This window comes from Triturus cristatus, chromosome 2_2 (genome assembly GCF_964204655.1).
Source record: "Triturus cristatus chromosome 2_2, aTriCri1.1, whole genome shotgun sequence".
Lineage (NCBI taxonomy): Eukaryota > Metazoa > Chordata > Amphibia > Caudata > Salamandridae > Triturus > Triturus cristatus.
Genome location: NC_140582.1, coordinates 58,862,086 through 58,887,298, shown reverse-complemented (window position 1 = coordinate 58,887,298; position 25,213 = coordinate 58,862,086). Strand labels below are relative to the sequence as shown.

Here is a 25,213-nt window from a genome sequence, read left to right as displayed (position 1 = left end):
ACCTACCAACCACGCATGCAACCTGGGAGCCATCTTGGACTCATTACTATCTATGACCCAGCAAGTGAACACGGTCTCCTCCTCCTGCTTCAAAACCCTCCGCATGCTCTGCAAGATCTACAGATGGATCCCTACGGAAACCAGAAAGACGGTCATCCAAGCCCTCATCAGCAACAGGCTGGACTACGGCAACGCCCTCTACGCAGGGACCACGACCACACTCCAAAAGAGACTCCAATGCATACAAAATGCCTCCGCTCACCTCATCCTTGGACTCCCTCGCCACAGCCACACCCACCTGAGAGATCTGCACTGGCTCCCGGTCAACAAGAGGATCACCTTCAAGCTCCTCACCCATGCTCACAAAGCACTCCACAACACCGGACCAGCATACCTCAACGAACGGCTGTCCTTCTACACCCCAAACCGCCAGCTCCGTTCAGCCGACCTCGCACTCGCCACCGTCCCATGCATCCGCCGAATGACCTCCGGCGGAAGATCATTCCCCCACCTCGCCGCCAAAACATGGAACACCCTCCCCATCCACCTGCATCAGACCCAGGGCCTGCTGACCTTCAGGAGACATCTCAAGACCTGGCTGTTCGACCTGTAGCTACTACCCCCCTCCCTCAGCGCCTTGAGACCCTCACAGGTGATTAGCGCGCTCTACAAATGTATTGATTGATTGATTGATAGAGGAGGTTAACCCAGGGTTTTTGGCCAACCAAATGGAGTAGTGTTGTATATTTTTGACCTGTAATTGAAAATGAGGACTCTGTTCACCGTTTGGGCACAAGAAACTGCCCCACATCCAAGAGGTAATTCCATATAGGCTGGAAATATACTTTGGTCAAATGTGTTTTTATTGATTTGAGAAATATTTGAGAGTAATTTGCATGTAGCTGGAACTAAAATTAATGAATTGTGCCAGAGGGTGCATTCTTTAAAATGAAAGGAGAGTGGTTATTGCAGTGCAATGGTTTCTATATGGAAGAGAACTCTTGCAAGTACACCAAAACACAGCGTTGAGTACTTATAATTGAGCAAAATGGTCTTCTTTATTTAACTCCAGACAAAACTGTTCTAGCCACCTCTGCCAACACATGTTTCTTCAGGTGTGTATTGCCTTGGCTTCATAAATCCCACAATATAAATATGAGGTTATCCCCGAATTTGGAGTCAGTTATAATCAACATCTGTTAACATTGAAACTTCTCAGATCTTATTTTAGGTCTGGCATCACATTGCAGCTACTGCCAGACCTTATGTGAGAACCAGAAAAAAAAGCTTTAAGAAGCGGGTACTGAGATTCTGACTTCAGCTTCACCTTGATCTTCTCTCCTAACTTCAGGTTTGGCAGAAGGTGTGTACTTATGATGAAAGAGTATTTTGCCTTGTTGCAAAGATGCTTTTTTGCCAACTTTAATTTTGAACAGATTTGTAATTGTATTAGTCTGTGACTGATAGTTCTCCTGTGGGACAGTCTATGCTGAGTAGGCCTAAGTTGGTTATTTTGCAAAGCTAATAATAAAGGCCAAATGTAGTCTTATTAGTTCATAGGGACAAGTTATGTTAGATATCATACATATGATACATTTCCTATGGAAAGTCACAACAAATAAAATACTTATCACTTATTTTTGTGAAAGGTAGATGTTGAAGCTAGATGGCTTTGGAGCAGAGATTGTTATTACACCATGTTAAACCCTGTTGGTGGCTATCTCTTGACATGGAATCTCACAAATTATAGTAGTAGGAAAGAGGTTTGTTGTTGGTCAACCCTCTGACAAACCCCAGGGCAGACACTGTGAGAAACCTTGTTAGGCCGTCTTAGCATATGTTTAATGTTGTTTTCCCAACTGTCACATTATACATATTTGTAATTTATAACTATATGCCCGGTGGTTGCCTAGTAGGAAAGCTTATGCTCAATACTGTTTGCCTGGGATGGTTAGGATGACAAACCAATGATAAAGGCTATAGGCCTGATTGGTGTATTACGAAAAGATTTGTCAGATGCAACACGTCTGATCTGTTTATTATAATTTGTTGCAACAAAAGCAGTAGGCTCACTTATTTATTTTGGAAGCCGTCTTTTAAACAAAATTGGCCTTTAAGAATGTATTGATGTTACTGCATTAAATCCAGTAGACAGGTATTTATCACATGGAATTTCACAGGTTACTGCAGTAGGTAAGGGCTTTGATGTTGGTCATACCCTGAGAAACCCTGGAGGTAGAACTTTTGAACTGAGCTAATCCTTGCTGCACATCTGTCTGATGGTGAGTGCACTTCAGTGCTGGGGCTAATGACACAGTGCTTAGTTGTTATTTTTTTCTTTTAGGATCCCCTTTAATTTCTTTACATTTCCCTAGATAGTGCTACCAGCCTACTCACTTGCTGCCCATTTATTCTGCAGTGCCCTCATCCTGCGTTGCTTTTGCTTCTAAACCGGAAATGGTATTGTTCATAGTGTAATTACTTTACTGTTCCAAGAAGGTTGATACTTTGCTTCTAAATATGAAGGCCAAGTTGGAACTTTAAACCAATGATGCGCTATGTTCGAGAGCTTTCCAAGATGACTGCACACTGCTATGGTTAATTTCTGACTTATTTTTTATTGAAAGCACATATGTACAATATTTATGTGGTGCCATTTCTTCTATTTTTTCTACTTTTATTCCTTAAATATTCTTGAATGAACTAGTTGAATTGTGTGTGTATTTTATTGCAGAGGGGTGTGTCCATTAACAAAAGAATGAGTCTGTGGGTTGGTGAATGAATGGAAGGGTTCGCTATTGTGATTCACCATTTCTCCCTTAATTTATGCTTCATATTTTCATCCATGTACCTGATGTCAGCGCCTTGTGTACTCAGTGCCTCCAATTTCTTCTTGATTTCTTCTTCCCTTTGAAACAGATCTACCCATGATATTTAGTCCTCCTAGAATTTCCAGGATCTATATTATTACTCATGCCTTTCCCTTCACCTATTCTGTCTGTTTTCTAATCCGCTACCCTCAGTTATTTTTGCTTCTCCAAATTGTGCCCTCACGTTCTTCCAGTAAGAATTCAGGGGGCTCTTTACAAAGGTAAACTTACATGTGAGTGATCTACATATTTAAGGTTAATCATACACTTTGCAGTAAATGTTCTGCTTTAGGCTATTCAGCATTTATGAGTATATATTTACTACAAAAAGTAGGTTTGCATATCCCCACTGCCTTAATTCAGGGGGTGGAGCCTAATTTACTAGTGCAAAGCTACTACTTGTACTTTTTACATGTAGACGGAGATCTCCTCTACTGGGGCAGAGCACTCCAGAGGATAAAGTATAAGGAAATGTTTAAAAATGTATTTTTGTTTAAAGAAATAGTAAAAATATTCTAAAGATGAATATTAATGTAGTAAGTTAATGTAAAGTATGTATTTTAAATGTAGAATAAAATTCAAAAACTGCCACAGCATTATAAATGTATTTTTGAATTCAATATTTAATTATTTTGAATATATTTAATTAAGTAAACATTGTTTTTCTTAAGATTTAAGAAAAAAATCCCACCTAAAGTATAAAATGTGTGTTATTATATAGTAAAAATGATTATAGGTTATGTACAGAACTCATTTAATTATTTTATCAAACAGTTAAATCTACGTTTTTCAAATATAAAAACGGTTATTAACATATGATAAACTAATATTTATATTTTAGTTTTGTATAATTTTGTAACATTAAATCAGATTTATTTAGAGTTTCAAAACGTTAACATAAATTAATTTAACATTGGCTTCTATGGGCTTTTATTTTAAGTTCTTGCCTCCATTGTTTTCCGTGGGAGGGTGTTGCAGTACAAGTAGTTGCCCATGTGTGGTGCTGGAGCTATTCCTCCTCTGAGCTGGAGTGGATTTTCAACTGTTTTGGATAAACCTTGGCTGTTATAACTATAGAAATGCAGTTTGTGAATAGAAAGGGGCTTACTCGTTTGTGGATGGATGCATATCTTCCCTTACACCCCTACCTAGCCCTCACTTAATCAAGTACTTACTCCGTCTTAATCTCTCTCATTTAGTTGTAAGTATGTCCCATTTGCCAGTGACTCCTCTCTGTGCCTTTCACGTTTACTACTAAAACATATATTCCTATGTGTGCAAAGATCTTTGCAGGTGGCATGCACCTCCACAGGTAGGTTAGTGAATAGCAATTTGTAGTATGTTAGTAGTACTATTATACTGCTACTGAATGCACTAAAATGCAGTTGATAAATAGGTTTCTCAGTAACCATGTATTTGTTCCATAAACCATTCAACTTTTCTATCTCAGTTCCTTCTATAATATCTTTTTTTTAATGTATGAGAGACCTATCTCAAATTATGGCGTGGTGTACAGTATGCTGACACCACTGTGGTTAAGCTGGACTCTACAAAAATGTAATTTTCTATTATAAAATAACAAAAGGACTGCAAGGATGAGTGACAGATTGAATGTATGATTAATTATTCAGTGCATGAGCTCATCAGTGACTGTAGAGGCAATTTCAGTTCTAATCCAAACGTATTTGCACTCCCAATGTTTGTCTTGCATTTCAATGTTATAACATGCTTTGATGTGGAGTGCATTGGTTGCACCTCTGCATGGGATCACTTAATTCTACAGCCTGAGAGGGACTTGTGATGACTGTCCAGAGAGACTGAAAGCTGGTCCTTTGCATGATTTGAGTCATACCATCCCTCTTGGAATTTATGAAATTACCTATTCTTGAGTGGCTCCATCCATGAGCTGCAAAGGTCATTTTTTAGGTATAGAAACCAACGGACAAAGCTAAAATCAGTCATCGTCATCTCTGTAACAGTTAGTGTTGATACCTAAAATATTTGCTTTGATTTATTCATTTGTCTCACAAAGTGCATACTTCACCCAACCAGGTTCCATGGCACTGTATGGAGGAAAGATGTGTGAAGGTCCCACAAAATCAAGCATGTGTTGATATCATAATAAAACTGATCGTTGGTAGTAGAACATTGGTCAGGCGTTATAGAGCATTACAATACATGGAATATACACATGAATAGTGAGGGATAAATACATATGAAGTTGGAGATAACAAGGTTTCTAACAGACATAAGGTGAGTTTCTCATCGTTATGCAAAAATACATATCAGAGCATCAGATATGATGTATCATGGTGGTCATTTAAGCAATATTGAATGATCGATCGAAACCGCAGAAAACTCAGTATCTTAGGTTATCTTAGTGTAATCGCATTTGGTTTCAATCAGTAGGTGGAGGTGTGGGGACATAAGAAGAAGGGGGCAGACCAGTTTTAGATTGGGTGTAGGTTCTAAGTACAATCTTCTTTGGAAATAGGGTTGAGAATGGAGTCTCTACCATGAGTAGGTATCATACAGAGCAAATAATGATCATTATCTAATGAGGAAGGAAGCCAGTACCGAAGTGGGTTTGTTCCTCCTGAACTTAAAGTCTCCAAGATGATGGAGTGAGTGGTAAATGAAGGTTGGAGGTGAGGTGTGCAGTGCACACAGTAAACTAATTTAAAAATGGGGTTGTAAAATTGACCATGAAATGTCAATTGTTTTTTTCTTATGCTTGCATGTCATCCTAAAATCTGTATTCAGACTGGGTCTAGTGATTGCTTCTGGACAGCAGTGTTTGAAATTAAACCAGATTAAACCAGTCAACATTTCTTAAAGCGTTTATGATGGATATAAAAATAAAGCAAACAACATCTTTAAAAATCAGCAATGTAATATCTGCTGTATTTATTTCCGTCTTTTTCCAGGCTCTCAACTGCCTGCAATATGCAAAAGTTATTTTATTTTGAAATCAGAATCTTAATAGGCAATGGTCTGAGTGACAAATAATTTTGAAATCTCCAGATGTGCCAATTTCCACCGAGAAGATGTACAATTCTTTGACTTCTTCACCGAGCTCCTAGGAGTTAGAGTTTGCTTCAGGTTTCAGCACCTATAATTGTATAACCTTTATTATGCGTTGGCCCATGTTTATGGGTGGTAGTATCAGACCTGTCATTACCAATATCAAGGTACTAGTAATTTCGGTGCCCGATATTTCTGGGGGATTTATAGTTTATCCCCATATTAACCTAGCTGGAATATAGAATGTAATGCAGAAATTGCAGAATCTGGCCCATATTCTACTTTTTTCCCCCCAATATTCCAGACACTTTTATAGCCATGTAATCGTCTGCCTCCAGTAGTGTCCAAAAGGGGACACAACCTTTACAATGCAGTCATTACATCGCACTACCTTTACAACGCAGTCATTACAACGCAACATCCTTTACATTGCATGTCATTACAACGCAGCCATTACATCGCATGTCACTACAACGCATGTCATTACAACGCATGTCACTACAACGCATGCCATTACATCGCAATATAAGGTAAGTAATGGGGAATAGTAATTTTTACCCCTCCCCTATCCAACACTTACCCTACTGTTGCACTCACTGGAGTGGGAATAGTATTTTTTACCCCTACACTATCCAACACTTACCCTACTGTTGCACTCACTGGAGTGGGAATAGTAATTTTTACCCCTAAACTATCCAACACTTACCCTACTGTTACACTCACTGGAGTGGGAATAGTAATTTTTACCCCTACATTTTCCAACACTTACACTACTGTTGCCCTAAAAGTAATATGCGTTGTAATGGTATGCGTTGAAATGGTATGCGTTGTAATGGAATGCATTGTAAATGTATTTTCTAAAAATGCATTGTGATGGCATCCGATGTAAAATCAGGCATTGTAATGGATGTTGCGATGTAAAGACTGCATTATAAAGGCATGCGTTGTAAATGTTTGCGTTGTATCGTCATACATTCGTCCAGAAGTATCACAAAAATTGTGAAGTTTTTGAACGGAATAGAAATTCTTGTTAACTCAAAAAAGAAGCATACATATATACTGCTGCCATGATTTTCTACAGTAAGCCTGTTTTTCTGAACCATACGCATGCTGATTCTTTGAATTTCAGAGAATCTACATATTAACGGTTAGGAAATTAGAACTGTACAATATATGGTTCCATTTTCTTTTTCATTGAAGATGTCTTTCTGTTAAATCAGTTTTTTCCCTACTGCCACCAAGAGAAAACAGTCAACATATTGTACTTTTCCAGTTACACGTGGATCGTTGAGATATAAGTTTGGAAGTGCTGATGGTAGAGAAGCAGTTAGAAACATTTGTGAATACCCACTAAGTTTGATGCTTGCATTCATTTTCCTGACAATAGACGTGACTCTTACCAGGAAACATCAGGGCAGATGCAACCTTTATTCTTCTTCAGTAAATCGAGTATCAGCATATTGGATCATATCCACCTGAATTTTTCAGGTGCTCCAATTTTTCACTCAATTTTTAAAAAATTTCTGTTCTCAACCAAAAATGATTCCTGGTGCCCTGAAGAAATTGCATCTCACTGAGGTTGGGAGATGTGGGTAATGCCCCCAATTTGTACCTCCTTTGCAGCCATGTCACACCGAAATGAAAGACAGTTCATGGATTACAGCTGACCGATGGTCCACAATAATGCACACCTGAAGACATGGAACATAAAAACTTGAGTTATACACCTATTCATGTAAAAGATGAGGGTTTCCTACCTTATTAGTCCAGAAAGGACACAGTTCAGTTGTAGTCACAAATGAGATTTGGGAGGTTGTACCCCTTGTGCCCTCTGCCTTGTGATGGGGAAGAGATTGTTTTCTTTTTTCTTTTTGGTATGCAACAAGGTCCCTTTTACAAAGAGTAGATGAAGCTAGTAACGTAAGGCCTGGGACGAGGAAAAAGGACAAGCTTGTAAGTTACATTCTTGAAGTTTAGGATGTATATTTTCAGTATTATAGCTTTAACTTAAAGACACTTGTGTGTTGTTATTTTTGCAAGTATTATACTATGTTGTCAGAACATTAATTGACTTGTTTGAATAATTATGTACGTCTCTCTGCAGATGCGGGTGAATGGTGGGAAAATGCAATCGCCGCTCTATGGAAAAGAAGTACTCCAGTCAGCTGGCTTATCCGGGATGTGAGTTAATTCAGAAAGGAGTCTTTTTTAATAAGTGTTGTGTTGACATTTTAGATCTCTTTATTTCCCTGAAAATACGGTTGCAGTAGTTAGAATGTTTCTTGACCTCATCCCCACATAAATGAAACAGTGCCCAGTGAGTAGGGAACAACTAAGCTTATCAAAGTGTGGTGAGAAAAAGCTTCCTAATTCCATCAACAATATCCAGAACATTACAATAAACAACATTAAATTAAATTAAGCTCTTTCTTCACAGCTTGAGGGCTTTCAGTATTTAAGATAATCACATTCACCAGTTTATAGCTACACTATGAATATTCTAGAGATAAGTAAAAGATTTATTCAACTTAAACACTTCCAGATTCGAGGCTCGGTCAGGAATTCAGTTCTGCTGGGTGGCTGCCGGGTCTGGGAGAGGCCCTCCCGCCCCTAGAAAGCACAAAACTCGGGGGTTTTATTTGGTTCCGGTCACTAAATTGTCCCAGAGCTCAACGGCATGGTCAGGAACACCAGCTTTCAATTCGTGTTGCCAATGAAAGTATTACCGCTCTTCAACACAAACCCTAAGATGGAAATCACCAGTTCTCTAGTTGTGTCCTCTTCGCCCTAAAGCATTACTGCCCCATTGGGTGCTTCAGAAAACAAAACGGGAGATTAGGGAACTGCAGACAATCCAAAGTCATGCCACCTTGGTCAGCCAACACCGGAGTTAAAATGACGGTCCAAAAATACATTTTGAAAGCTTTTTACTGGTAACTGTCGGGTCAGATAATCATGTTTATGACAGTGTTTCAATTGTACAAAGTCTTTTGGGGCACGGGCTGGAATACCTTCCTAATATGGTGTCTCGCTATAACTCTGTAGGTCCTACCCAGCAGAGCCTAAACAGTCCATCCAAAGTACCTTGTTCAAATGAAGCAAACACTGACTGGTGCAATCCATCGAGAGAGGGTGCCATTAGAAATTAGATCATACGAGAGACAGAAGCACTGTTTTCCATCATGGTGCTGGTCCTCTGTTTTCTTTGATGGACACTCGAGTAATGGCCAGTGCTGTCTCTCCTGTATTTGTAATAAGCTCTGGCGAGGGCCGTCCTTCCTCTCTTGAGTCAGAGGAGCTGTCTTTGAGGGCCTGTCCTGTTCCAGAAAGGATGTACGCATGCTGCGCTTGGGATGTCATACCTCTCCATCTGCAACTGCGTGATCGCCTATGTCCGTCTCTTATTTCCAAGATGTCGTGGAAATGAAAGGTGGACAATGGTGCTAATTTTGGTCAGACCGCAAATAGTGCCCTCCAGGCTCGCAGTGCCCTAAAGCCGGGCCTGGGGATAATTATGTAGCTAAAAACAGACCGCCTGATTCCAAGTGTCTTAGTGGCTAGGTGGCGAGTTGATGAGAGTGGACAAGTTGGACTTCAATGTATTCGAGAACCTGCAAGGTGCAAAACCATCTGGAGTGTAGAAAAATGTTGTCAGACGAAACCCTTGTGGAAATATGAGTTTAGAGTTTTTCTGATTTGGTGACTAATATCCCTATGACCAAAACAAAATGTTGCAAAACTGCTGTGGTGTAATAAGTGTGCTTTGGGTCCTACTGCTAACAAGAAAAAAGGATCCAGAAGAATTGCATTTCTTGTTTTATATTACTGGGGATAAATTATTTGGCAGAATAAGATGGCATGAAAAACCAGTTCATTACCTTTGGTAATGCTCTTTATTTTGAGTACTCTATTTAGCCATATCTTTCTCAACTTCGAGTACACTCCTGTGCCATACCGGGGATGTAAAATTTTGTCCAGTATTTTTTAAGCACGCTGCTAGGTGGTGCCGTACAGCTCTCTATGGGCTCTGTACAACCCTGAAAGTGGCAGAGCGGAACGCATAAAAGCGCCACATTTGTGCTGATATCACTTTCTTATTTTTTTCCTTTCTGCTCTCTCATATTTGAAGCATAAACAACTGTTTGTACCAATATGGTCATTCCTGTTTTGGGACATTTTTAGATGTTCAAAAAGACGCCACTGCACAGAATTAGGAGGTGGGAGGGTTGTGAGGAATCTGCGGTTAGATAGAGTATCCAACAAAAAGAGCATTAGCAAAGGTAAGTAACTCATTCTTCTCATGTATGTTTCTAACCACATATTCCTAACTTTAGAATATATACCAGTGCAGTAGATTCCCAGGTGAAGGGTCCATGGAATGTACTCAGACCAAAACTTCCTGCAGGACAGGACTCTAAAACCTGGTTGCTGCTTCTTGGCCTGCACATAGCAGATGTTAATGCAGAGAACTATCCACCTCAACAGGGTCCATTTCTGCACAGCCTTCCCTTTTTTTTACCCTGGAAAACTCCCCAAAAAGATGATCTTTCGCACTGTGGTATTTGGTACGATCAATATAAAAACCTAAAGCCCTTTTGGGGTCCAACCAATGAAGCCTCACCTCATCTTTTGTGAGGTGAGGGGACAAAAGTGCTGGCAGGGATGAGATATTGCCCAATGTGGAAAGGAGTTACGACTTAGGAAAGAATGCCACCCGAGTCCCCAGCACCAGGTTGACTGAGAAAAAAGGTGGTTTAGGTTGGTTCCACTGACAGCACCTGAAGCTTACTCACGCGGCAAGGTGAGCTAATTGCGATGAGGAAGGCCGTCTTTGAAGTCCAGAGACTCAGTGAGTAACTATGTATTGGCTTGAAGGGTGTACACATGAGAAATGTCAAGACCTAATTAAGGCCCCACTGTGAAATCACAAACCGTTTAGGCTGAATATGTGTATCAGACTGTTTATATCACAACTGGTGATTTAAACACGAATATTTGGTCCGGCAAATGAAGAAAGGATCAAATGGATAACAAATATCAGAGCAATACAACAATTTGGCTTGTGAAGGTTCAATCTTGCGGATACCACACCAGGCCACAAATCGTCTCCCAGTGCCCAGCATAAACAGACTTTGTGGAAAGGTGACTGACAGCAAGGATGACATCCAGTTGCAAAACAAAAAGGAACAAAAATGACATCTCTTTCTTTGTGCATTCAACCAATTTCCATACTAAGGTACCAATGACATGGTCAAATGACTTAGCGCCGTGGCAAAACTCAATATTTTATGAAAGTTACATTCAGCCAATGCCTGGTGAGTGTGACTAATGACACAACAGCCAGTGACTTCAGGGGTTAACCTCATTGCTCTTCACTTTGCATTTTGCATGAGCTTTATGACATGCCCTATGCTGTATCTGCCATACCTAAAAAGCAGATGTGAATATAAGCAGTATCTTAAAAGGGCACTTTAGTCAATAATCAATTAATACGAACAAAAAAATCAATCATTCTAAAGACTAACAAGAATATATAAGGTATTTGTTAATATACAGAATTATGCATCTTACTGTATTTTATTTTGATTTTCTAATATATACATTATCCTTAAGGTGTGCAGCTCTTTTTCTTACTCTTAAGAGTAGAAATGATTCATATCTTGTTTCCGTGTAGACACTGAGCGAAACAGAAGATTTTCAGGCAGCTGTTCTACGTCTCGCCAAGACACCAATCATTGCAGACGTTTACTACATTGTCGGTGGAGTTGCGCCCAATGAGGGTGTTGTTATTACAAGAGACCGAACGGGGCCAGCAGACATATGGCCTCTTGATCCTTTACAAGGAGGGTGAGTTAAGTGAGACAAGGATCATGCAGAACTGTTAAACAAGAGATTACACCACTTCTATTATACTATTTAGTCCTACTTAACTAATATTCCAAATACCATTTTCATTTTTTCACTTTATATGTGTTGCTAATTTGTAAAAAAAAAATCTTTAATATGGCAAAAGCAAGATTTGGATTTAAAAAGCAGGTGTTTTCTATATCCTTAACATTGGTGATTGTATGTGTGCAAGTAAAAGTACTATCCAGCCTGAAAAAGAAAAAAGATTGTTGTCATTTGCAACAAGCTGTTTTCTTATTTGTGATTTCAGAGCCTAGCAAGGGGGCACCATCGTCAAAAAGCTTTTTTTTAATTATAAAAAGATTTGAAACCGGACACCACCAGACTACCATAGACAACTACACTAGATAGAGCTGCATGTGAATACACTTGAATGTTTGATATATACATTGATAAATCCCATGTGAAGCTCACAAATGGAGGTCACTTCCTTTACTTTGTCAACCCCGCTTGTGTACCTTAAGTGGTGTAAGGTCTGTGACTACTTCCAGTGCTGATATAATTGTTGTACCCTGGCACTTTAGTCGGCTAATTAAAATCTTGAATCATTGCAAGCACAGACACAACACACCAGTGATAAAGGCTCCATTGTGAAATAGTGGAAGGATAGCCATCATCCATCACAGCCAAACACAATTACAAAGTTTTTCCCATTAATCCCTTCCCAAACTACAAACTACATAGAAAGAATGGCATCAATGACTAATGAAGAGCAAAGTAGTTTTGTAAGAGCGGATGGAAGAAAGACAACTCAGTGGTGTAGTGTCTTGTGAGTTAGAGATGATGGGACCCTTTTGGATTCTGACTGACTCCGTAGAACAGTGACGTAAGTGGTTGGGTGTGGTTGATAGAATTCATGATGTTGAATTGTAATTGTAATTGCATTTATATTGTGCTCACTACCCCTGATGAGTCATCAAAGCAGTAGAATGATCAGTTAAGGGTTATACACTGAGGAATAAAGATGTGTAATACCAAGCTCCGTGTATGTCATAATTATTTACATGCTCGGAGGCTGGAGAGGATGCTACAACTGGTGACGAGATAGGGGATACGTAACCTGATGAACAGAGAGTGCTCTCCCAGCGAGTTTGCCGTGGTCCAGCAAACTGCTCCTGAGTGCCGCACGTGCCTCAGTTGAAGTGAAGATCGACGATTGGTATATGAATCAAAGTGCCCCTCCAGCCAGTGCAAAGCTTTCGAAGAAGACGAAGGCCTTACAGAGAAATTCGTGGATTATCAGCCAGCAACCTGCTGGTGAGGCCATGTAAGAATTACTGCACCACAACGCAACATAGAACCATAAGCAATATGGAACGCTAAAGGCAGTGACAACCAGGTATAGAGAAACGCTAAAGGCAGCAACAACCAGTCACAAAGAAGTGCTAAAAGAAAGAATAGTCATGAATATAATTATACTTATCAGAACCTGAGCAAAGCGAGCCAACTGACCTTTATAGCAGGCAAATAAATCCAAGTGAAAGGACAGGAGTTGTGCTTGCAAAGCTGTTGGTCCTCAACATAAACATTCCGCACAACTCAAGGATCGTCAAGAAGCTAGAAGGCTCCAATGACCATACAACATCAGATTGGCCGCAACAACATAAGTGTCAGCACACAGTTAGTGCTTGACTAAGTTGACGGTCCAAGTGGGAAGTCAACATCGCCAGAGCAGGCTCCGCTCTCGACAGCAGGGAGTTCCACAGGTTATGATGCTACGTCTTCCTGAAACCACTGCTACCATTCGATGCAGCGAAAAAGCTGAATATTGGAGCCAGATGGATTTCCTGCATCGAAACTTTTGATGATTTCATCGGGGCATTAGTAAAAGCAGATAACAAAAAGATCACCAAATATCTCAAGAATTTTGCAAGTGAAGGAGTAAAGAAAGTAATAAAGAAAATACCACATGCTGATGCAGTCAAACCAAAAAGGCGCTAAAAATCAAATTACATCCCATTTCGAATGTAAATTACAAAAGATACATTTTCAACCAAGAAAGGCCAAAGGCTGGTGTAACAATCAACACGTTACACGGGGGCTATCGCTATTTGTGCAAATTTATCATGTTGTGCATGGTGGTCCGGCTTCAGGGTGGTATGCATGTGAGGGGTAGAGTACAGCCTTTGGTACTTTTGGAAACGTGGGTGGGGTTCGCCCTCTGATTCCGAGTTTAGCTCCCTAGTTGCGTGGGGCACCTTACACCCCATTGGATGGAGAACCCGTGGCGGGCACACTGGCAAGGGGGGGTGGGGGTAGAGAGGGAGTGGGGTGGGGGGTTTAGACTGGTTTTGTTGCGAGCTTACTGTCTTTGATATTGTTCCCATGGGCCTGGTTATCCTTCACAGGAATACTAAATGTAATGTGGACTTCATGCTGTTCTACGTTGGGAAAAACTAATAAAAATGGTTTAAAAAAAAAAAAAAAAAAATTAGAAAACTGAAAAAAAAAACAAAAAAAAAAAAAAAACCAATCAACACGTTTGTCGAGTTGATATTCCCATCAAACATTGTAAGTTTAATTAATTCAATGATGAAGAAGCTATAAGTCACAGAGTAATAGATGGGTTCCTTTCCAATTAATTCAGACAATGAAGGCTGAGAGAAACACTGAGGGCCCGATTCACAGAACTGACTTAAGACAAAATCCTAAACTTACTACCATTTTGGTATTCACAGAAGGCACTTACTCATTTCGGTATTCACAGAAGTTAGGAGTCCTAACTTTAGGACTCCTAAATGCCTTCTGTGAATACCGAAAGTCTTAAAGTTAGGATTTTTCTCAGTTTAGGAGTCCTAAAGTTAGGAGTCCTAACTTTACTACTCCTAAACTGAGAAAAATCCTAACTTTAAGACTTTCGGTATTCACAGAAGGCATTTAGGAGTCCTAAAGTTAGTAGTCCTAACTTCATTACTACTAAACTAGGAGAAATCCTAATTTTAAGACTTTCGGTATTCACAGAAGGCATTTAGGAGCCCTGAAGTTACGACTCCTAACTTTACTACTCCTAAACTGAGAAAAATCCTAACTTTAAGACTTTCGGTATTAACAGAAGGTATTTAGGAGTCCTAAAGTTAGGACTCCTAACTTCTGTGAATACCGAAATGAGTAAGGGCCTTCTGTGAATACCAAAATGGTAGTAAGTTTAGGATGTTGCCTTAAGTTAGTTCTGTGAATTGGGCCCTCAGTCTGGAGTGAGTACTCCTGTCTGCAAGAGCCGCAGAGCGTGCAGAACGACAAGCTGCTGACATTAAGGATGGAGGAGCCCAGAGTGAATCAGCCAAAAATTTGAAAGCAAGCAGAGACACAAGGTTGAGGGGCACAAAGTGATGTGTCCTACGGAAAAAAGCTGTGCTTCAGATGCAGGTTTTTTTTCCACATGAGGGTAAATGTCCAGACATTGGACAAGTATGTAAGGGCTGCGGGAAAGAGAACCATTTTGTAATGGTTTGCAAAGCAAAGAAAAAACGAAGTGCGACATGTCGAGAAAAGAAAATGGACGCCCAAACGTTTCGGAAGCGAAGTTCTACTCACATCCACAAGACCAAGCAGCCATATGAGTTGAGGCAAATGGAAATTAAACAAAGTCGTTTGCCGTCTAAATCTTCATCCAAACGTTCATCAACGTCATTGTCAAACGTCAGTGAAGAAGAGGGATGTGCGTTGCCGATGTCAACTAAAAAGGAACATGCACATATCGGATTGGCTACATGCAAGGAAGAATGCAGGTTGAAGAAAGATCGACAAGTGAAGTCACGAAATTAATTTAGCCACTGTCCTAAAATCACACTAAAGGTGAATGCTTGTTCAATACCTTTTATCATAGACAGTGATGTGTTGATGAACATCATGCCTGAGGAGAAGTACAATGAAGTGTCTCCAGTGCCCCGTCTCATGCTATCAAAGTCTATGGTGTATATATGGCCTGCATCAATGCCATTAAAAAGTCAAGGCTCATTTGTAGCAACTATGAAACACAAAAAGATGAAGGTACAAGCACCAATTCACGTTTCAAGCTACTTCGTCAAGTGCTTGTTTACTCCATTTCAGTACTGCTGACAAAATGGGACTGGTATCTGTAAATTGCAACATAAATTCTCATCATGAAATAGTGAGTCAGTTTTGATTGTTGTTACATGGATTAGGAAAACTTAAGACAATGAAAGTTCGACTGCATATTAATGAGGCCATTCGTCCTGTTGCTCAGCGACACAGTGGAATTGCATTTTATTTACAGGAAGCTATTGCAAAATGAACTTGAGGCATTAATAAAGCATGAAATCATTGAACAATCTGCTGGTACGACAGCATGGGTTTCGTCCATAGAGGTAGTGCCTAAAAATGACAGTGTACGCATCTGTGTTTATATGCGTCAAGCTAACAAGGCAATGGAAAGAGAACGACATCCAGGTCCACAGAGTGCAGATATGATCGCACAGCTGAATAGAGCCAAAGTCTTTTCTCATCTTGATCTGAACAAAGGATATCATCAATTGGAACTGGAAGAAAGTTGCAGGTACATTACTACATTTTCTTCCCATAAAGGTTTGTTCAGCTATAAAGGTTTTTGTGTGGCATCAGCTGCAGAACTGTTTCAAAATGGTATTCGCCACATACTGCAGCCTGTTGTGCATGCTTTCAATTGCAGTGATGATATTTTGGTCTTTGGGGCCACACGAAAGGAACATGATAAAGCTCTTACCAAGTGTGCCGTTTACTTGATGCTGCAGGTCTCACTATTAATGCAGAGAAGTGTGAGTTCCACAAAACAAAACTCAAATTCTTTGGCCATATTTTCTCTTATGGGTGAATGATTTCAGATCCGGCTAAAGTACAGGCTTTGTCAGCCACCTGTCCCACACACGATATTAACATGTTACTCTCTTTTCTTGGCGTGGCCAGCTACTGTTTTAGGTATATCCATGATTTTGCCACAGTAAGTGCTCCATTAAGAGACTTAACTGAACAAAATGCTTTGTTTCAATGGTAACATGAATGTGAACAAAGCTTCAAGAAAATCAAACATGCAATTGAGAATGCCACTGAAATGGCCTATTTTGATCCAAAGCTACATACAGAATTTATTGTTGGCGCAAGCCCAGTAGGGTTGGGCACGATTCTTGCCTAACACAATTAACATCTAAAATCTTAAACATCTAAATGCTCGAAGGCTTATTGTGACTTGTGCTAGCAGATGTTTGACCCAAACTGAACGTGCCTACTCACAACCTGCAATAAGAAAGCTTTGCTGTAGTGTTGGCTTGTGAACATTTTCACGTGTTTCTATATGGAAAGCATTTCACTCTTGCCTACAGATCATCAAGCATTGCTTACCATCTTTGGCAATCCCAAAGCCAAGATGCCTCATCGCTTTGAGAGATGGGGGTTGCGACTGCAGGAATGACTAAACTATTATGCTCCGACATGGGAAAGATCAAACAAAATCCTGCTGACTACTTTTCACGAGTGCCAGTACAGTGTCATAGTACCACTTCCAAAACGAGTTAAGCCTACATTATCTTCATTGTAAAGTCCAGCACACCTGCCGCTATATCAGTGGAACAAATCATTGCTGCCACAACGCCAGGCAGTGATATGCTAAAATGTAACAACATTATTGCAGTCCTGGAAACAGCACACTTGACCTCTTACAAATGACAGTGAATATCAGATGATACAAAATTTGAAAAATGAACTTTCCGTTACTCAAGAAGGTTTTGCCTTACAAGGTTTGAGAATCGTCATATGGGAGAGTCTAAGACGGGAAACAACCATTACAACGCAGTCCTTACCATGCACTACCTTTACAACGCAACATCCTTTATATTGCATGTCATTACAACGCAGCCAGTACAACGCATGCCACTACAAGGCATGCCATTACAACGCATTATAAGGTAAGTAATGGGAAATAGTAATTTTTACCCCTACACTATCCAACACTTACCCTACTGTTGCACGCACTAGAGTGGGAATAGTCATTTTTACCCCTACACCACCCAACACTTACCCTACTGTTGCACTCACTGGAGTGGGAATAGTAATTTTTACCCCTACACTATCCAACACTTACCCTACTGTTGCACTCACTGGAGTTGGAATAGTAATTTTTACCCCTACACTATCCAACACTTACACTACTGTTTCCCTAAAAGTGTTATACGTTGTAATGGTATGCGTTCTAATGGAGTGCATTGTAAGTGTAGTTTCTAAAAATGCATTGTGAATCATGTGTTGTAATGGATTTTGCAATGTAAAAACCGCATTGTAAAGGCATGCGTTGTGAATGTTTGCGTTGTAACGTGTCCTATTCTCTGAGACAGCAAGTCCTTGAAGTGGCACATGAGGGACATTGTGGAATTGTCATCACTGAGCGACCTCTCTGAGGCTGAGTTTGGTTTCCTCATCTTGATGAAAGATTTGAAAGGCAATTAAAGGCCTGTCATTTGTGCAACTGTTTATCTCCAAAAACAACCCAGCATCCATTGAACATGTCTAATCTTCCAACGCATGTGTCGGAGAGAATTACTGTTGACTTTTTGGACCCCTTGACAATGGAAATCACCTAATGGTAGTCATAGATGAGTATTCTCGTTTTCCCTTGGTAGAAGACCTCTCATCGAACACTCAGGAAACAGTAATCGAGAAGCTAGATGGTATTTTTGTAATATGGGGCGTTGCTTCAATTCTTAAGTCCGACAATGGCCCACCCTTCATCATTTGAGAATTCAAATACTTTCTTACTTATCTGAACGTCGATCATTAGAAAAGCACACCTCTTCCGCCACAAACAAACAGCGTTGTTGAGCCTTTTATGAGCACCCTAAAAAAGATTATTCAGTGTGCTGAACAAGAAAAGCTTAAACTCAAATCAGCAATTCATTCTCCTCTTCGTGCATACCGGGTGACTCCCCATTCAACTTCAGGTGAAAGTCCTGCAATCCTGATGTTTTGGAGAATCATGAAGACCAAGTTGCCACAATGGGCCACTAAAAGAGTGATTGATGATGATGAACTTCGTCAAACAGATTCATGCTGCAAATACAAAATGAAGACTTATGCAGATAAATGCTGATGTGCGAGGAACACTGTCTTTACAGAAGGAGAACGAGTCCTTGTCAGACAAAAACATAAATCTGATGCTTTTTGTGATGTTGACCCACTGAGGGTTGTGACTAGTAAAGGACACATGGGGACGGCTTACTATCCTGGAAAGTCCATTAAGCGAGATTCTTTGCATTTCAAGCACCTGCCTCAGCATTCGCCAACACCAGATGTCAGAAGCTAGACTTTTCCACCTGAGAATCCTAAGAGCAAAACGACTGCACCTGTGTCTCTGTCACCAGTGCCAGTCATGGAGACTTCTCCTGTATCTCCGCTGCCTCACATAGCAAGATCTGGGTGATTGATTCAAGCACCAAAATGACTTATTGAAGAGTTATGATCTACATATGTATTATTTGTAATTTTTATTTAACAAAGGGGGAGATGTACGGTCTTGTGAGTTAGAAAAGACAGGACTCTTTTGGTTCCTGATATACTCCGTAGAACAGTGATGTAAGTGCTTGGGTGTGGTTGATAGAATTCATGATGTATAATGTTCAGTTAATGGTTACACACCAAGGAATAAAGACATGTAATACCAAGCTCCGTGTGTGGCGTAATCATTCACATGCTCCAAGGCTGGGGAGGACGCTTCAAGTGGCAGAACAGATATAATTTGCAAGATCTCTGAATGTTTAGAGGGGGCAGAAGTGACAAGGAGTTGAAAAGTAATTGGGTGCCAAGAAACACAGGAATGTACCTCCGGACATACGTCATGGGAATCACCAGGCCCATGAGCTGACACCTGGCATACCACAGAGATGTCAAGCGCATCTCCATGCAAATCTGTGGTGAGACCCATCGTTTTTTCTTGAGCCGGAGAAAATAAAAGAGAGGTTATGGAGGCCTATTACCTTTACATCACAGACAGTACATTGAGAGACAGTACATTGCAGGTACATTTTGCAACATTATTGTCAGGAGTTTCACATCACACTGGACATTAATTTGCAGGTAAATACTAGTACATAAGTAAGAAGTAAGAAAATTAAGCTGCTTAAAAAAACATTAAAGACAATCAAAAATAATTTTTAAGACCATTTTTGGGAATTTTAAACTGGGAATAAAAGTGAACAAATGATAAAATAAATCAAGTTTTACAAATTATATAGGTAATTTGAAAATGGGAATATATATGCGTGCATGTGTGTGTCTGTGTGCATAAAGTATTAGAAGCTTAGCATCGCACAAACACATACTGGCTCAGATAATGCTCTCTCTTTGCCAGCTGTGTCAGAGCTGAGTTCTGAGCTTCATTCAGATATAAGTTCTTCATGTTGTCACTGAGTTAATGTCACTTTGGCCTCTTTTCTAATAGAATCAAACCTATTAGCAAATGTGAGGATCATGCCCTCTGCAAAGTCCCTCTTGTCTGTAATGGATTTTACCTCTTTTTCTTTGTTTCACTTCTTTCTCAGATTTGATTAGTTTACCAGTTATGTCCTCTATGGCATGCTCTGCTCTTTCCCACACTCTTTTCATGAGTTTCTCAGGATTTGTTAGTTTCTAGTTAAGGCTCATATTAGCATGTGTTAGAGGCAATCTGTTGCCTTGTGCTATCTCTCCAGCCTCATCATAACTGAAGATATAATTTGCAGCCTGCTCCGGTTGTTTATTTGAGGCCTCCATGACCTGAAATCAATGAATGTGTACCTACTCAAATCAAGATGATACCGGCATAATTATCACACCTTTGTAATTTTCTATTATAATTTCAGGCAGGTCAGATCTGCTAGAATTTTGTGTGTGTTGGGAATGAAGAAGTGGAGGCCTGGAAAAATGCAAAACATTTGAAATTAAGTGTGTTAAAAATTGATTATGCATGTTATGTCTCATTTTCACCTCAAAATTTCGGATTATGGAAGTATTTTCCTTACCTGATAAATACCTCACCTGGATGTAATGGTATTTAACTGTATTTAGTAAAGTGTTGATAAACACCTGATGCCATTTCTCCCACCTGGTTAGTAGCTAGTTTATTGTACGTAGTACTCTCTGCAACAGACAGCTAAAGATATCTCTTGCAAGACGGCAAAGAGAAGAAATTCTAACTTGTTTTTTGTGTGTTTTTTACGTTTGATGTCACCAAGGTATTTGGCAGAATAAATTGAAGCTTCTTCAAATAAATTCATTAAAGAATAGCATTTGCCCATTACTTATTAATATTTTGTTAATTGAATGGCCAATGACCACATATTTATATGAATGACTCCTTTTCAGGAGAGTTAAAGTTTAAATTTGGCCCATTTCTATATAAAAATAAGCACGCAAAAGAAGAAAATATGAAGAAATAAAAGCCTTAAGGCTTAGACATAAAAAAGTAATGGATCTTTGCAGATGACATTCTCTTCATGAAATGAGTGCATTTGATAAACTCCTGGATTTATGATATATTTATCAAAATCAATGCCACTAAACATTTTTGAAGGTGAAAAGATAATCAGACATTTAAATGATGGTATGCAGTGAAAATAAATTCGGTGGCATATTAGAATATACATCGAATAAACATTTATGAGACAGTATACCAAAACATCAGAGGGTTGTTAACAAAAATTAAGATGTAGAAAATTGGGACAATTTTGAAATCACATGGATCAAAATAGCAAAATGAAACAATATTCATTTTTAAGGAGGCTACTGGATCCTTTAATTTTGGAATTCTTAATTCTATAAGAAAATGAATCAACTTTGTTTGCCTAAAGCATTCCCAGTGTTCTAAAATGCACCATCAGATGAACACAACTGAAATGTAAAATATATGTAATTTTGAAAAGTAAATTGTTCCTGCTTATCTACAACCAGTCTTCGATTGGGTTGATGAAGTACTAATAAAATAAGGATAAAATTAAAAGAGTTTTCAAGGGATCTTCTTTTAGGGAAGGTTATTTGAGTATATATAAAGATTATATCAGGTCCGCTGCCGTCATGTAATTAGTGTATTTTGGTATGTGCTTCCATTAGGCCTGATAGACAGCACCCATAGGCAGCCACCACTTATTGGTACAGTCTTGACATGAAAGACCCAAAAATAGACTTTTCATTGGCATATGGGGTGCAAACCTTTTGCTCAGGTCACGGAAAATCGCTACATCATTTCTGACAGCAGTGTGGTACGTGCACAGATTAGTCATCCAGAAATATATGAACTCCATTTGATGACTGTTAACACTAATGTGTTCCAACACAGAGTTTAGACAAGTATTAACCTAATTACCATTTTTGAACTGTGACAATAACACTTAGAAGTAAGGAGCAAGGCAATTATTAAAGTTTGATTAAAACAAAAAAGAATTTTCAACACACCTAATTATGGAAGTAAGGCTATAATTAGAAATACTGTAAGTACTAATGACATGTACAAGTTCTAAAGACATAGATAAACCAAGACATAAACACATGCCATTTCTTACCACAATATTGTGCACTGAAGTGTATATAGTTATTCATAGATTTGCTATTATTAACTCATTATCTATGTACCTTGACAATGTACATGTTGTCTAGGTACATCAATGTCAAGTTAAGAATAGTAAATCTATACTTACCATCATTATATTGTGGCAGTTTGTATTCTAGCTGCAATATTTTTGCTGCATATTTTTTCACATGATATACTGGCTTACAACTGAGCCAACGAATTCCATTCAACTAAAAGAGAAGTTACATTAGAGTCATTATTGGAGTTAAAATTGAAAAGGTTGACAAAATATATGTTTGCGCTTCATGTAACATGTAGAAGATACGCAGTACACATTGTAAAGGGTAGACAAGAGATACTTTATTATAGCACCTCATCCAACAAGGATCCTGTGCCAACTGACTATTTCACATTTACATTTCATTCTATTTTACCATTACATGTTACATGGGACATCACATTGCGGGGTGACATCCAAGCTTAACAAACAGATATCACACTTCTCCTTCCTTCAATAAGATATTACCATAACTAAACAACAAAGCACCAAGCATAAATCATACATTATAAAGAAACCAACATAAAAACAATAACTATAATATCTAAGATACTGATATAATAAATAATATGCTTGAAATAAATCATATAATCCAATTTCCCATTACCATTAAATATAGAGAACCTAAGAGTCCTATTTGACAGTCTTTCAAATATGACGGAACAGTGCATGTTCATACATTTCTTCTTCACTCTCTCGTCCGATCCTCATTAAGATCTGTGCACATCTTCCCTCCACACTCATGAAACTGATGATTTGTCACAATCTTCTCATTTTCAGCTACCCCAAATTTTAATACTACCACATTACTATTTTTCCATATCTTCCATCCTTAACCTTTACCACATATTTGAAACATTTTGTCACTTGTATAGGTTTTCTATACTTCGACCAGGACATACAACCAACAGGAGCCTTGATCGGAACTCAGTCCCCTACATTCATTTCACTAAACTTTATTATTTTCCTTTCATCATAATGTATTTTCGTTTGTTCTTGTAGCCTCAATTCATGATTCCTCCATGCTCCAGTTACATTATATTTAATACCTTTGTCCCAATCCATCCAACTTAGACATAATATAGTATTAGGTGATCTGCCCTTGAATAGCTCGAATGGAGATTTTTGGGTTCTAGAATGAGTTGTCATGTGGTGTGCAGTAATACATTTTTGTAACTCTTTTATCCAATTTAGAGAATTTACTCTAGATAGCTGTATGTTTTCCTTTATGAATCTGTTAAATCTTATGATGACTCCATTCATTGAAGGATGATAAACAGAACACTTCTTGTGTTCTATTCCACATGACTCCAGAAAGTCTTCCATCAGCTTGGAACAGAATTGTGGCCCATTATCAGAAAGCAGAGATTTTGGGAAACTTTCCCTTTTAAACACCTACTGTAAAAACTTGATAACACTTTAAGTTGTTATCTCTCTTACACAAGAAATTTCCACCAACCTGGAGTCCAAATCTATCATCACCAGCAAAAATGGGATATTTTTTTCACTTTTTAACGGTCCAACAATGTCAATGGCAACTTCTTGCCATGGACTTTCCAGTAACTTCTGTCAGACCATTATTAGCGTTGAACGTGGTGTCAATCCGTTATCACTGTTCCTACATTGTACACAAACTCTAACTGCTCGTTCAATACCTAAGTCCATCCCTGGCCACCAGAAATTTGCTCTGAATCTTTCTTTTGTTTTAACATTCCCCATGTGACCTTGATAAGCTTACTCGATTCCCCTCTTAATGAGCCAGGAGGTATCAATTGTGTCCTTCTCAATAACGTGTCTCTGTAAACCCCTAACTCATTCAATGCATTGATCCATGATTTAGACAAAGTTTTTTCATGATTTTGACTAGACTGACGTTTTTGTATAATTTACATTAACGTCCTTAGTTCTTCTTTCCACACCTCTTCTGTAAGACACCCCATCGTGATCTCACACACATCTATACTTTCTTCTTCTTGAATATAATCTAAAGACTCAATTTCTTCTACACTTGTTACTAGATAAACAAACCACTGTCAGATTACTAACCCCAGGCACATGTTTCACATCAACATGAATATCCTATAGGGTCACTACCCATCACCTGATCTGATCTTTGTTAAAATAAAATCTAGGCCATTCCTTTGAAATATCTCCTTCAGTGGTTTAGTATCAGTGTCATCTCTAAAATAAGTCCCCCAAATAAAATTCCAAAATGTATTCAGCACCCAGTATATTGCCAATGCCTCCCTCGCTACATCTGAATAATCCAATTCACCCCCTCATAATTCCATAGATGCACAGGCTATCAATTGTTCCTTTCCATCTCCCTTTTGCTTTAATGACACCCCTATATATTTACATCTTGTATCTGTAACTATCATTGTTTCCACTTTAGGTGTAAATGCCTGTAAATTGGGTGCATTTTGCAATTCACTATTTAAACTATCAAATTTATGCTAACAATCCAAAGTCCACTTACATTCCTTATTCCTAATAAGTAACAGTCTCAGGTTGTTAGATTTATCTGCTAGGTTCTGGATACATTTTCCACAATATTCCACCATGCCAAGAAATTACATCACTTCCTCCTTAGTACATGGTGCAGCCAATTTCGAAATGGTATCCACTAATTATTTGTTTGTGCTACACCCATTTCCGAAATTAAATGACTTAAATGCAGACAAGTCGCAAAACGTATGAAAAATGTTTTCATTCTGCAATTAAGTTTTGTTGACAGCTAAAACAATATTAGTGATTAAAAGGTATAGGCTTACTACTTAGTTTCAACCAACCGTAGCACCTAAAAAGTGCATAGTCAGGTTATTTGTT

General features: G+C 38.9%; 1 protein-coding gene across 2 annotated transcripts in view; it reads left to right on the top strand.

The window, feature by feature from the left end:
* The window catches only part of NAAA (N-acylethanolamine acid amidase), a 239,719-nt gene that overhangs the window by 128,255 nt on the left and 86,251 nt on the right, over window positions 1-25,213 (top strand). For both annotated transcript variants that reach the window (XM_085640978.1, XM_085640979.1), the window contains exons 5-6: window positions 7,999-8,075; window positions 11,569-11,741. In XM_085640978.1, the coding sequence (XP_085497104.1) occupies window positions 7,999-8,075; window positions 11,569-11,741 (250 nt within the window). The remainder of the gene's footprint in view (window positions 1-7,998; window positions 8,076-11,568; window positions 11,742-25,213) is intronic.